The 12,355-nt window shown below is 49.4% G+C and overlaps 1 protein-coding gene across 1 annotated transcript; it reads left to right on the top strand.

Moving 5' to 3' along the window:
• Positions 1–1,269: 1,269 nt before the first annotated feature.
• Positions 1,270–2,864, top strand: DRD5 (dopamine receptor D5). The gene has a single exon (XM_019661154.1). It carries the CDS (start codon positions 1,315–1,317, stop codon positions 2,725–2,727), a length of 1,413 nt encoding a protein of 470 aa, XP_019516699.1. The 5' UTR covers positions 1,270–1,314; the 3' UTR covers positions 2,728–2,864.
• Positions 2,865–12,355: the final 9,491 nt, after the last annotated feature.

Raw genomic sequence — 12,355 nt, 5'->3', positions numbered from 1 at the left:
CCTCCTCCTCCTCCTCCTCTTCTTTTTTTTTTTAATTTTGAACTTTGGCCACCCATTCAAGCCTCAGTTCCCTCTTCTGCTAAGCACTGAGGTATCAATCCATCCCTCTCAAGGCTAAAAAAGAAAGACTGTGACAGCGTCCTGCAGGGAGGAGGCTCCCAATTGCTGGGGGTTCCCTTCCTCGCTGTCTTCTGGGTTCATCCAAAATTATTCTCCCAAGTGCAAATCTCCCCAGGATTGGGGTGGGATGGGGAAGAGGACTCTCCGAAGAGGTCAGATGTAGCCCCAATCTTAGGAGTGTGTGTGTGGGGTGGGGGGGAGAGGAGGAGGTGGGGACAACTTGTTCCTAGGAGACAGGGCTTCCTGCACATCTTCCCTAGATGCCTTCCCTGAACCCTTACTCTACCGGCGGGAGAAGGAATCATTACCCCAATATGTGGATGAGGAAACCAAAGCCCAGTGAAGTTAAATAGCGCGCTCAAGATCACACAGCCAGGAATGAAGTCCGAATTGGGACGCAAGTCTGTGAGATATTCAAAGACGCCCTTTTTACCCTACGAGCTCTCCCTCCCAGTCTAGGAGCCAGGGCTCTCCCCTCCCCCACCCCTACCCCACCTTCCTGTTCCCCAAACATGGCCAAGGCCAGGGCATCAAGGTTGGGCCAGGCACCTCTTCGTCTTCCTGGGGAGCGTTCTTTCTAGCACCAGTCGAGAGTCTGGCACTGGGGCGCCTCTCCCACCTGCGGGTTCTCTCCCAGACTCCGGCGGCAGGGCCGCGGAGAAGGAGCCAAGGCACAGGTGAGGCCAGTGCGCGGGGAGAGGGCGCTCAGGCCCCGGTAGGGTGGGCGCGCGAGAGAGAGCAGAGCGCGGAGGCGCGGGGGCGTGAGCGCGGGCCCCGGGAGCAGCCGGGGACAGAGGCAGCGCGGCAGCCCTCGCCCGGCGCTGGCCGCTCCCGGCCCCCGCCCCCTCGGTGGTGGCTTGCTCTTCGCTTCTACGGCTCCGAACCAGACACAGCCTCCACCGCCGCCCGGCGCGCTGCAGGCTCCCGGGAACAGCCCCGCGGGCCGCGGTCGCTTCCTGTCCCCAGCGCCAGCACTAGAGGGACGCAACGCGGCCACCGACCCGGAGGCGCACGAAGGCGAAAGGGGTCCCGGGGCCCCGGCGCAGCGCACGGTGAGCGCCCCCCGGGGCTCGGGGATCCCCTAGCCGCGGGTCCCAGCGTGCCACCTCACCCCGGGTGCCCGATGGGGTCGCCCGGGGGTCGCAGGGCTGAAGTTGGGAGCACACGCAGCCCGCCCCTGGCGCCGAGCCCGACATGCTGCCGCCCGGGCGCAATGGCACCGCGTACCGGGAGCGGTTTGGACAGCAGCAGCTTGCACATGGAGGCGCCGTGGGAGGTTCAGAGGGGGCAGCGCCGCTGGGGCCGGCGCAGGTGGTCACGGCCGGCCTCCTGACGCTGCTCATCGTCTGGACCCTGCTGGGAAACGTGCTGGTGTGCGCGGCCATCGTGCGAAACCGCCACTTGCGCGCCAGGAGAACCAACGTTTTTATCGTGTCTCTGGCTGTGTCCGATCTCTTCGTGGCGCTGCTGGTCATGCCCTGGAAGGCGGTCGCCGAGCTGGCCGGTTACTGGCCCTTTGGGGCCTTCTGCGACGTCTGGCTGGCCTTCGACATCATGTGCTCCACCGCGTCCATCCTGAACCTGTGCGTCATCAGCGTGGACCGCTACTGGGCCATCTCTAGGCCTTTCCGCTACCAGCGCAAGATGACCCAGCGCGTGGCCTTGGTCATGGTAGGTCTGACCTGGACCCTGTCCATCCTCATCTCCTTCATCCCAGTCCAGCTCCACTGGCACAAGGACAAGGCAAGTTCCTGGGGCAGGGTGGACCCGCCATCCAACCCGGCCAACGCGACGCCCTGGGATGAAGCGGGAGAGCCAGAGGGGAGGGCAGAGAACTGCGACTCCAGCCTGAGCCGAACTTACGCCATCTCCTCCTCGCTCATCAGCTTCTACATCCCCGTGGCCATCATGATCGTGACCTACACGCGCATCTACCGCATCGCCCAGGTGCAGATCCGCAGGATTGCCTGCCTGGAGAGGGCGGCGGAGCGCCGCAGCCGCACGGCCTGTGCGCCAGACACCAGCCTGCGAGCGTCCATCAAGAAGGAGACCAAGGTCCTCAAGACCCTGTCGGTGATCATGGGCGTCTTCGTGTGCTGCTGGCTACCCTTCTTCATCCTTAACTGTATGGTCCCCTTCTGCAGCAGACACCCCGAGGGCCCTCGCACGGGCTTCCCTTGCGTGAGTGAGACCACCTTCGACGTCTTCGTCTGGTTCGGCTGGGCCAACTCGTCTCTCAACCCCATCATCTATGCCTTCAACACTGACTTCCGGAAGGTGTTTGCCCAGCTGCTGGGGTGCAGCCGCCTCTGCTCCCGCACCCCGGTGGAGTCAGTGAACATCAGCAATGAGCTCATCTCTTACAATCAGGACACCGTCTTCCACGAGGAGATGGCGGCTGACTACATCCACATGATCCCCAACGCGGTGACCCCGGGGGACAGGGAGGTGCTCACAGAGGAAGAGGGCCCTTTAGATCCTATGTCCCAGGTCTCTCGGACGTCCCCAGACGGTGACCATGCTGCTGCGTCTGTCTGGGAGCTGGACTGTGAGGGGGAGATTTCATTAGGCAAAATCATGCCTTTCACCCCAAGTGGATTCCATTAAACTGCATAAAAAATGCTCCCCATGGGTCTCTATAACATCACAGACATTAACAAGCATGTGGAAAACACACACGCACACGCGCACACACGCACACACGAGCACGCACATGCACGCGCACACACATGCGCACACATACACATGCACACACACATGTACTCACGCACACACGTGCACGCACATATGCACACACATTTCCAGTGCTGCTCAGTTTATCAGTTCTCCTCTGTCTCTATGTAGTAGCCTTTGTACTTCAAAGTCTTTGCTGACTGGTTTGTTGTTGAAAGAATGAGCAGAGGAGGTTGGAACAAAGTCAGATATACCCCAGTCTGGCAGAGGTGGACCAGTGGTCCTTTTAGAGAAAAGGAGGGAGGTGGTGTTTGGTCCTTAAAAAAAAGTGGGACTTGGTCTTTAAAAAATATACGCTCCCCTCCCTTTTTAAGCACATGGATTGCTCAGTGACTTGCTCTTGGGTTGATTTTTAAATGACAGACTCAGTGTTTGTATGTAATGCTGATGGGATGTGTGGCCCTCCTGTATCTCGCTTCCTGTGGCCCTGTGTTCATGTAGTTTCTGCTCTCTCGGTGTCTTTACTACAGCTGAGGACCTCTTCCTGACTTGTTCCAGTGTCTAATAAACACAAATTATGTGTGTTATGGGGTGATTATCTTTGCTTTGCCAGATTAGTTTTGAGGATGGCTCCTGGAGAAACCACGAGAGCACCTTTTCAAAGCAGGGAAGATTTTTGCTGGGTGTAGAAGCACACATTTATTTATTTATTTATTTACAGACAGTTTGGCCCTAAAGATGCACATGGGGCAAGAGGTATTGAAGAGCTTCCGATTTTTAAAAAAATAGATGCATATATCTTGAGTCTATACTGAAAGCTAGCTTTCAATGCCATGACATCATATAGGAAGGTCAAGCCTGGAATTCTGACTTTTTTTTTCTGACTTAGAATCTTCTCTTTAAAATAACACAAAACAATCCTTCTGATTCCTCGACAGAAGCTATCAGTTCAGTGAAATGGTCATACAGAAGAATAGCTAGATCTTTCTCAACTTCAAATCTGTAGTGTTTTAACATTATGTGGCTTTTGATCAACCACACCCCCTGAAGGGCTTTGAAATACGTGAGTTGATATGCTGTAAAAAAGAAATCCCACTTTTAAATAGGCATTTTCATTTGCAAACAGTAGGAAAAGAGAGAATGAATTTTAACTAACATGTAGGACCCAGAGATGAAATTTGAATGAATTGGAAATTGGAACATCTGTTGATTGAGGTACCCCACCAAAAAGTCCAAGGAATTCCAATCTTGTGGCTTGTCCTCTCTGCAGTGTGGAAGGTGTGAAGGGGAGAATTTTATTTCAGAAGCATTCCAGCTGAGAGCAGATTATTACCATTAGATATAAATGGTAGCCTTGTTGATGGAAGCAAATGAAATGTGAATACGTAATTTCTTACAGTCAGTCTCTACTTTGAAGCAGGCTTATCAAGGACACTTCAATCAATGTTGGCCTCTATAGGGATAATTTTATTGTCAGTCTACTGAATAGCCATGTGTCATTTGCTGCAAAAGGTACAGTCTCTGGCACATAATGCTTAGCAAATATTTGTTGAATGAATAACTGATTATTTCTGGAACAGTGAGATTGGAAGCAATCCTATGTGGTAATTAATTTCCATTTATAGTTTAGTCCAACCAATGTAGGAATCTGAGGTCTGTGTTCAGTTTTTTACCTTTGATGAACTGATAGCTAAGTGGACCATTAGGGAATGTCAGTGAAGAGTACCCTGCTCTGTTTCAGGAGATGGCTGGCTGTGTGACCTTGAATGAGTCAATTAACCTCTCTGGGCCTCACCTTTTATCTGCATCTGTAAATTGAAAGACTTGCACTAGAGCAGTTTTCCAAATTGTGCTGCACGATGCAGATGTTAATGGGTAGGGTCTAGGGTGGAGTGAGTTCAGCAAATGCAGGTACAGTATCGATTTTCTCTACAGGGCTTCTTGGGACTTTTCTTAGACATTGTGAATCCCCGAGCAGGAGAGAATTCCACGTTGGTTTGCAATGCCTATGACCGTGTGAATCCTTGTTCGGTGGAATTCCTTATTACTGGATCTCTGGAGACTACAGTGGCAGGGAACACAGTTTAAGAAACTTCAATTGACCTGGAAGTCTCTAAAATGCAGCTGCTCTATTCAAAAGGACAGGTGGTTAGAAGCAGAGTATTTGCTGGCAAACGTTATTCTAGGCCCCAGTTCAAATAATTTCTGGGTCAGAAAGAAATGGTTGATGTGAGGACTTTGGAAACCCTTTCTGCAAAATATCACTCATTATAACTATTTACACCTATTAGGCACTAGGCACTGTCCTAGGAACATAGCTGCCAATCAAATGCTCAGCCTTGGAACTTCTGTTTTAATGGGAGGGAGACAAGCAGACGGATCCTACGACACCGTGCTGTATGGCAGCGTGCTGTTTATTTAAGGTGGCTCAGGGAGGCCTCTAAGAAGAGGCACAACGAAGAGAGACCCAAATGAAGAAGGAAGGGTCGGAGCGATGCTGGTGTCCAGGAGGAAGAGTGCTCCGGGTGGAGGGACTGGCAAGTGCCAAGGCCAGGAAGTGGGGATGCTGGGTACCCTGGGAGACGGGAAGGCGGCCCATGGGCTGGAGGGCTGCGAAAGGTTTTTTTTTTTGTGGAGGGCAGTGTCACCAGCCCTCATATGTGGGATCCGAACCGGGGCCCTCTGGCGTCCCAAGCCAGTTCCTAACCATCGCGCCACTCGGCCGGCCCTGGGATGTGAAAGGTTAATGCTAAGAACACCTACAGCAGTAACAGCAGGCACTCTAGAGACCCGTCCTATGCAGGGTACTACTCACGTGCTACTTCAGTTAATGCGCTTTTAAGGCACGAGGAGGCTAACTACCTAGCCCAGGGTCACATAGCTCACGAGGGGCCGAGCTGCACTTGAACCCGGGCATGGAGTTTTTCATCTAAACTGCCTGCGGTGGTGAGAGGCACTGCCAGGGCATCCGCAGTCAGCAAACGCACTTAAGGCCTGCACCACAATATTCCTCGTTCATTTTTTAATGAACTGTGGCATTCCTGTATCCATTCGTAAGACCACCCTCACTGGACGCCTGCTCTGAGCACACCTTGGTGCTTGTAGGGCAGGTAGCAGAGGGCAGTAGAAAAAAAAAGGCCGTGTCCTGAGCTCTTTCATGGATGGCCAAGTGCTTTCCCGATTCCTGTTTGATCCTCACATTAACCTCACGTACTATTATTTTCCCATTTTACAGATGAGGACGCTGAGGAACAGAGAGGCTAAGTGGCTTCTCCACGGTCATGTGACTAGCCAGTGGTGGAGCCAGGGTTTACCCCTAGGCCAGTGGTTCTCAATTGGGGTGATTTTGTCCCCCAGGGGATATTGGGCCATGTTTGGAGATATTTTTGGTTGTCACAACAGGGAGTGGGGTGCTCCTGCCACTTAGTGGGTAGTGGCCAGGGATGCTGTCAAACATCGTGCAGTGTAGAAGATGGCCCCACAACAAAGGCGTACCCCGCCCGACCCAGACTGACGGACCCCCGTTCCAGCTGCCTGCCCACAGAGCCACACTGCCCAGGCTTTGAAGCTCCACAGCCCCCAGTTCAAAGTTTAGCGGCCCCCATGTATTAGTTGTCTGAATTTGGGCACCTCGCCTAGCTTCAGTTTGTTATTTGAGAAATGGGTACATCAACCCCAAAGGTTCGGGTTCGGGTTCAATGAGTGTGTATAACACTGAGGTTACTTTTGTGTCATTCTCTCTTCTCTTTTCTTTTCTTTTTTATTTTCTTTCTCTCCCCGCCCCTCCTCTCCCCGCCTCTCCCCTCCCTTCTGCTTCCCTCCCCTGTCCTTTTCTTCTTTTCTCATTAAAAAAGAACTTTATGGCTGGATACATTTTAAAAAGACTTTGAGGTTCCTAGTTTGGGTAGAAGTTCATCGTCCTAGAAGCTAATAGTCGTGAGAGCTGAGACTCATTCTGTCTTGCCCCCACTGTCTTCTCAGCCTAGAAGAGTGTCTGGCACAGAGTAGGTGCTCACTAAATGTCAACATCTCTCTCCACCTTGGTGTCCTACACACACACACACACACACACACACACACACACACACACACACCAGTCTTGGGTGTTACAATTAAGTGAGTAACTAGGTGTTTACACAGCAATTCCTGGGGTGACGTTGCTCATGGCAGGAGGTGGTCCTCACATTTTGGGCCAATCAAAGGCCTGCAGGGCTGAAAGCCAAACAGGAAGTGTGATCATCACACAACACACTTGAATGTTCTTTTATAACCAGCGAAGTGCAACCACACTGTCCCCCCTAGAGCTCGCATACACCTGGTGAGGTCCTTCCAGCCTGCCCATTAAAGAGAAGAGACAGTTGACCTGGGGAGGGCTCCAGAGACTCACCCAAGGTCACCTGGTCAGAAAGACTCACACTGAATTTGAAGGTGGCCTTAATTCCTGTGCCTTATCCACCATACTGGGCATAGAAGGAGCATGTGACAACAGGTGAGCATGGATCACTTCCTTAAACTTTGCATCTCCCTCTTATCTATTCCTGGTGGCTCTGTGTGATGATAGGAATGACCTGTCCCCAACGTTGGGGAAGTTCCATGGCCTGGTTGGTAAGACCAGACATGTAACTGACAAAAATACCCTTTGTCCTCAGGGAATGGCCGGGGCTCTGCAGGCATGTCCACCTCTCCAAGATCATGGGCGTGGCCACTCCAGCACGGTGGCTTCAGGGTTGGTGGGCTTCTTACACAGTGGCTCAGAGCTCACAGTTGTGTGTCCAGAGACGGGGGAGCCAGGTGGATACTGGATCCCCTCAATGATCTGGTTTCCAGTAACTACAGAAGTGAGTCCCTGAGGCCAGACCTTTTTCAAGGGGAGGAAATTAGACTTCACCTCTTGAAGAGTGTCAGGGAGTTTGCAGAAAAGCTGTTTTACATTTTATGTTTTATAAAAAAAATTATTCTGGCAATTTCAGATGTATAGAAAAGTTGCAAAATATTACAAAAGAATTCCTAAATACCCTTGATCTAGGTCCCCCCCAAATTAATATTTTATTTTGTTACTTGCTTTGTTGTCTCCCCACCTCTTTTCTGAACCATTTGGACCATTTAAGACATGATGCGCCTTATCCCTGAATACTTCAGAGCACGTTTCCTAAAAGCAAGAAAGTTTCTTATCTAATCCACAGATTGTATTCAGATTTCATGACAATGTCATTTATAACAAAATGATCCAAGACCACGTGTTGCATTTGCTTGTTAGACCTTCTCTATTCTGCAATATTTAGATCTTCTCTATTCTCCCTGTCTTTCATGACATTGGCTTTTGTGAAGGACACCCAGCCAGGCACCTGGTACAGTGTCCCTTAAAGTGGGTTTGTCTGGTGTTTCCTGCTGAGGAGAGTCTAACACATCTTTGGGCAGGAATCCCACAGACATGATACTGACTTCTCTCAGAGTGCCGTACCAGGGGGCACGTGCTGGCCATGAACCCATTACTAGCAATGTTCTGTGATCATGGGGTTACCATGGTGTCCACCAGAAAGCTACCATTTTACCCTGTGTAATTAATAAGTATCCTTTGGAGAGGTACATTGAGGTTATGAAAATATCCTATTATTCTCAAACTTTCTCCCACTGGTTTTAACATCTATTGATGATCGTCCCCCAAATCAATTATTACTGTGGTGGCCAAATGGTTGTTGTTGTTCTTGTTTTGTTTTTTGTTTTTAATTCCATCATCTTTTTATTGTTGGGTTTCTACTGTAAGGAAGGGTGTTTATTTATTTATTCACACCAGTGCAGACTCTTGGATTCTTAATTTTTTTCCATAGGTTATAAGCCTTTGCTCCCCATATTTATGATGATGTATAAATTGACACCGAGTTGGCCAGTGGGAGTCCTTTCAAGTCAGCTCTCGTGTCCTTTTGATATTCTCTCATTATTCTTTGGGCAGTTTGCCGGATTGTTTTGCACAAGACTCATCCCGGATATTCCCTGGCTAAGTCCTGGAACCAGCCATTTTCTCCAAGGAACGTTGATTCCTTTTAGCAGAGAATGGCATCTAGAAACATAGATCTAGGCACCAGGGTGTCATTGTTCCTGAGGTGGCATTGCTTCCAGGCTCTCTCAGAGGACAGAGCTGGGAAAAAGATCTATGTACATGTATACACACATATATTCTTCACATGTGCATATGCACATGTCCATAGCACCTATGCATATTTCTATGCCTAACTATGTACATATATTAAGTCCCATGGGTTCATTCTGTTACTTTACGGACATATTTAAAAATAACTATACCTGGTTCAAACCCTGACTCCCTTAATTTTTTAGTTTATGAGACCTGGAAGTTGAAAGGAATTAAGTTACTCGCCAATATTTTTTTTTATGTTAAAATGGGGGTAATAACTGTACTTACCTTGTAGTTTATTGGCAGATATATAGTTTACTGGCAGTTTATTGGTAGATATGACGCACGTGGAATGTGTAGGGTCATGCACACAGTGAGAATTTGAAAACGATCAGCTCTGTGATCGTTTCTCTAAGACCGAGAGCATAGGGCAGGACTTCTCTGTGTCCTGTGGCACAGGGACCAAGAGCTCCAAGATCCAGGAAAGGGTGGAACGAATCAACAGCAAACCAGATTTGGCCACACCTGGAACAGGAAGAAACAGGACAAGATGTCAAGCTTGATAAGGAGATACATGGTTGAGAGCAGGGGAACGATAAGAGGACAATGTTCTTGAGGTCATATGGAATCCTCTGGAACTCTAGACCAATTTGAGAAGGACTTAAGGGAACATAAGTGTCCCCTCCCCCCCCCCACACACACACACTCACAAGTGGGGACAGAGCCATCGGACTTTTTGCTTTGACACTGTTAATGGGATGCCATCTGGCATTCCTAGTATGGGGCCTGAGCATGCATGTGCCCCCTTGGTTGGATGTTCATGCAATGCTGAGCACAAGGACACACTTAGAACATTGTTTTCTATTCTCTTCTAAGACCGTCTCTGCTCTGAAAACACTCAGGGTACTGGGGGCTCTGGCACGCCACAGTGTCTTCCCCAGAAGAAAGGTGGCAGCCAGCATTCGTTGACCCTATACTTTGGGCCAGATGCCTTATTCATCTTCCCATACCACCAGTGCAATACTTTTGTGAAGTAGGTACCATTATCTTTATTTGAAAGATGAGGAAAAGGAAGCTCAGAGAGGTTTAATGATCTGTGTAAGGCCGTGCTTCTTCCAGAAAGTGACAGAGGTAGGATTTGCATGGAGAGTGTGTTCCAAAGGCTGAGTCATAGCCTACCTCCCGAGGGGCCCCTCTCTGGGGCCTTAGACAACTCTTTGGAGGTACTCAGACAGAGGATCACCCCTTTATAGATATTGTTCCGTGGGTCTTCTCTGAGCTAAACATCTTGGGTTTCTGAAACTACTTCTCACCAGATCTGGTTGTAAATTCCCCTCCATTTTGACCCCTCTTCTGGCTCTTCCAATGCCCTGTAACAAGGGGGAATTAGACCTCAGTTGTCTGCTTTGGGAGGGGTCTACCCAGCACGGAGGGGACCCTATCTTTCCATACCCCTGATAATTTCCAGAATTGGGAAAGTGTGTCTCATCTGACTTGTCAGGGGTAGAAAATACGTCCCAGTTCATGTGTCAACTTGGATTCACTGCTGGTGACAGGCCAAAGCCCTGGGATGAGAAAGCCTAAAGCTACATCCCAGCCAATGGAAATGAGGGGCCTGATTGATGGATGCCGTCTGGCTTGGGAAGTGGAGGGCGTGTGATCTGTTCTCAGCATTTCCCATCCCATGTCCTGAAGGAGTACCCGTGGTCCTCAATTCTTTCTACCTTGTAGAACCACTTGAAGCTCACTCCAAACTAGTTGAATCAGAATTTCTGAGGGATAGGGCCTAAGCTTTAGTATTAAAAAAAATTTAAACGTGTTTGAATGTGCGGCCACAACTGAGAAACACTAGTCTGCACTACCATTAGGCAGGTTTCAAGTTGATCTGCTCTGATTCCTAAAGTTATGCTTTTGCTACAATAGCCAGTGGGCTCTTCTTAGCAGTGGCTATATCTAACAATGCTCCAGGCCTCTTACGAGCTTGCATTATTCTTAGGCATTCTGCCACACAAATGCATTTGAATGGCTGGTCTTTGTGGAAGATGATCTAATTAGTTAAACGAACTCAAACCTCACTGCAGGTGCAGCTAGAAAGCTCTAATTAGTTGAGAGCCTTTTACTGAAGGGAAAGTAATCGAGTGGGCCACGGTGTAATATTTTGACTCTGATTCTCAGATTTCTCACTGATAAAATGGGATGCGGAAAAAGTGGAGGAGCGCATAGTAAGTGCCTAATGAATATGTGTTGAATGCATGAATTAGTGGACTACAAAATCAAGATACTTGTCTTAAAAATCTAGGGAAGATATAGCAGCTGTCCTTTGCCACACCACTGTGCGTCAGGTGTATGGGGGCAGGTAACGTGTCTGTTGAGTTTCACAGACCCACACAAGGAGAGAATCTGCTCTGGGAGTTCTGTGCAAAAAATTATTCCCAAGGAGCTTCCTCCAACCCTAGGCCTGATTTGATGAGATTCTGGACCTTGAGCTGATATGGAAGTGAGAGGTGGCTTTTAGGGGTCTTGGGAGGGGACAAGTGTATTTTGCATGTAGGAGGGATATGAATCATTGGGGGTCAGAGGGGAACACGGCCTCCAATGATTGTCGCCTCCTGGTATCCACCCCTGTACAATGGCCTCCACTTGAGTGTGGGCCAAAACAAATGGTTTGCTTCTAACGAACAGAATATGGCCAAAGTGATGGATGCCATCTCTGAGATTAGGCGACAAAAAGACCATTATTTCCATCTCGCCCTCTTTCTTGTTCTGATGGAAGCCAGCTGCAATGTTGTGAGCTGGCCTGTGGAGAGGGCTGGTGGCATGAAACTGAGGGAGGCCTCTGGCCAACAGCATCAAGGACCCAAGGCCTGCCAATAGCCACGCGAATGAGCTTGGAAGTGAAGCCTCCCTCGGTTGAGCCTTCGCGTGAGCCTGCAACCCAGGCCGACCCCGTGACTGCAGCCTGTGAGAGACCTGCAGCCAGAAGACCCAGTGAAACACTGCCTGGGCTCCTGACCCACAGAAACGGTAAGATAATAAATACTTGCTGTTTTAAGCTGCTAAGTGTTGAGCTAATTTATTACTGAGTAATAGATAATTCATATAGAAGAAAAGGGAGGGAAGTACTGTGCACCTTGGTGTGGCGGGGTAGGGGGTGGGGAAGGGTCCCCATCCTTGGACATCCATTTCCAAAGGAGATCGTGAAAAGTTCATACCTGATTGTTCTTTTCATGTAAAAGACGCTGATGGCATTTTTGCTCTCCCCACAACATCTCCTGGGAGGTGGAGCATTGTTTAGTTGTTTGTGGTTTAAACATAGATGCTCAGGGATTTTTAGGACCCTGATTAATTCTGATTGAAGTAAGGGTAGAGAATGGTAATTTGCAACTGACAACTGTTAGCTCTTTGGGGGGAAAAACAGCATTTCAAAGGCCT

This window comes from Hipposideros armiger, unplaced genomic scaffold (genome assembly GCF_001890085.2).
Source record: "Hipposideros armiger isolate ML-2016 unplaced genomic scaffold, ASM189008v1 scaffold_337, whole genome shotgun sequence".
NCBI classification, from domain to species: domain Eukaryota; kingdom Metazoa; phylum Chordata; class Mammalia; order Chiroptera; family Hipposideridae; genus Hipposideros; species Hipposideros armiger.
Note: the sequence above shows the minus strand (reverse complement) of the source record. Positions and strands in the feature narration are given on the sequence as shown.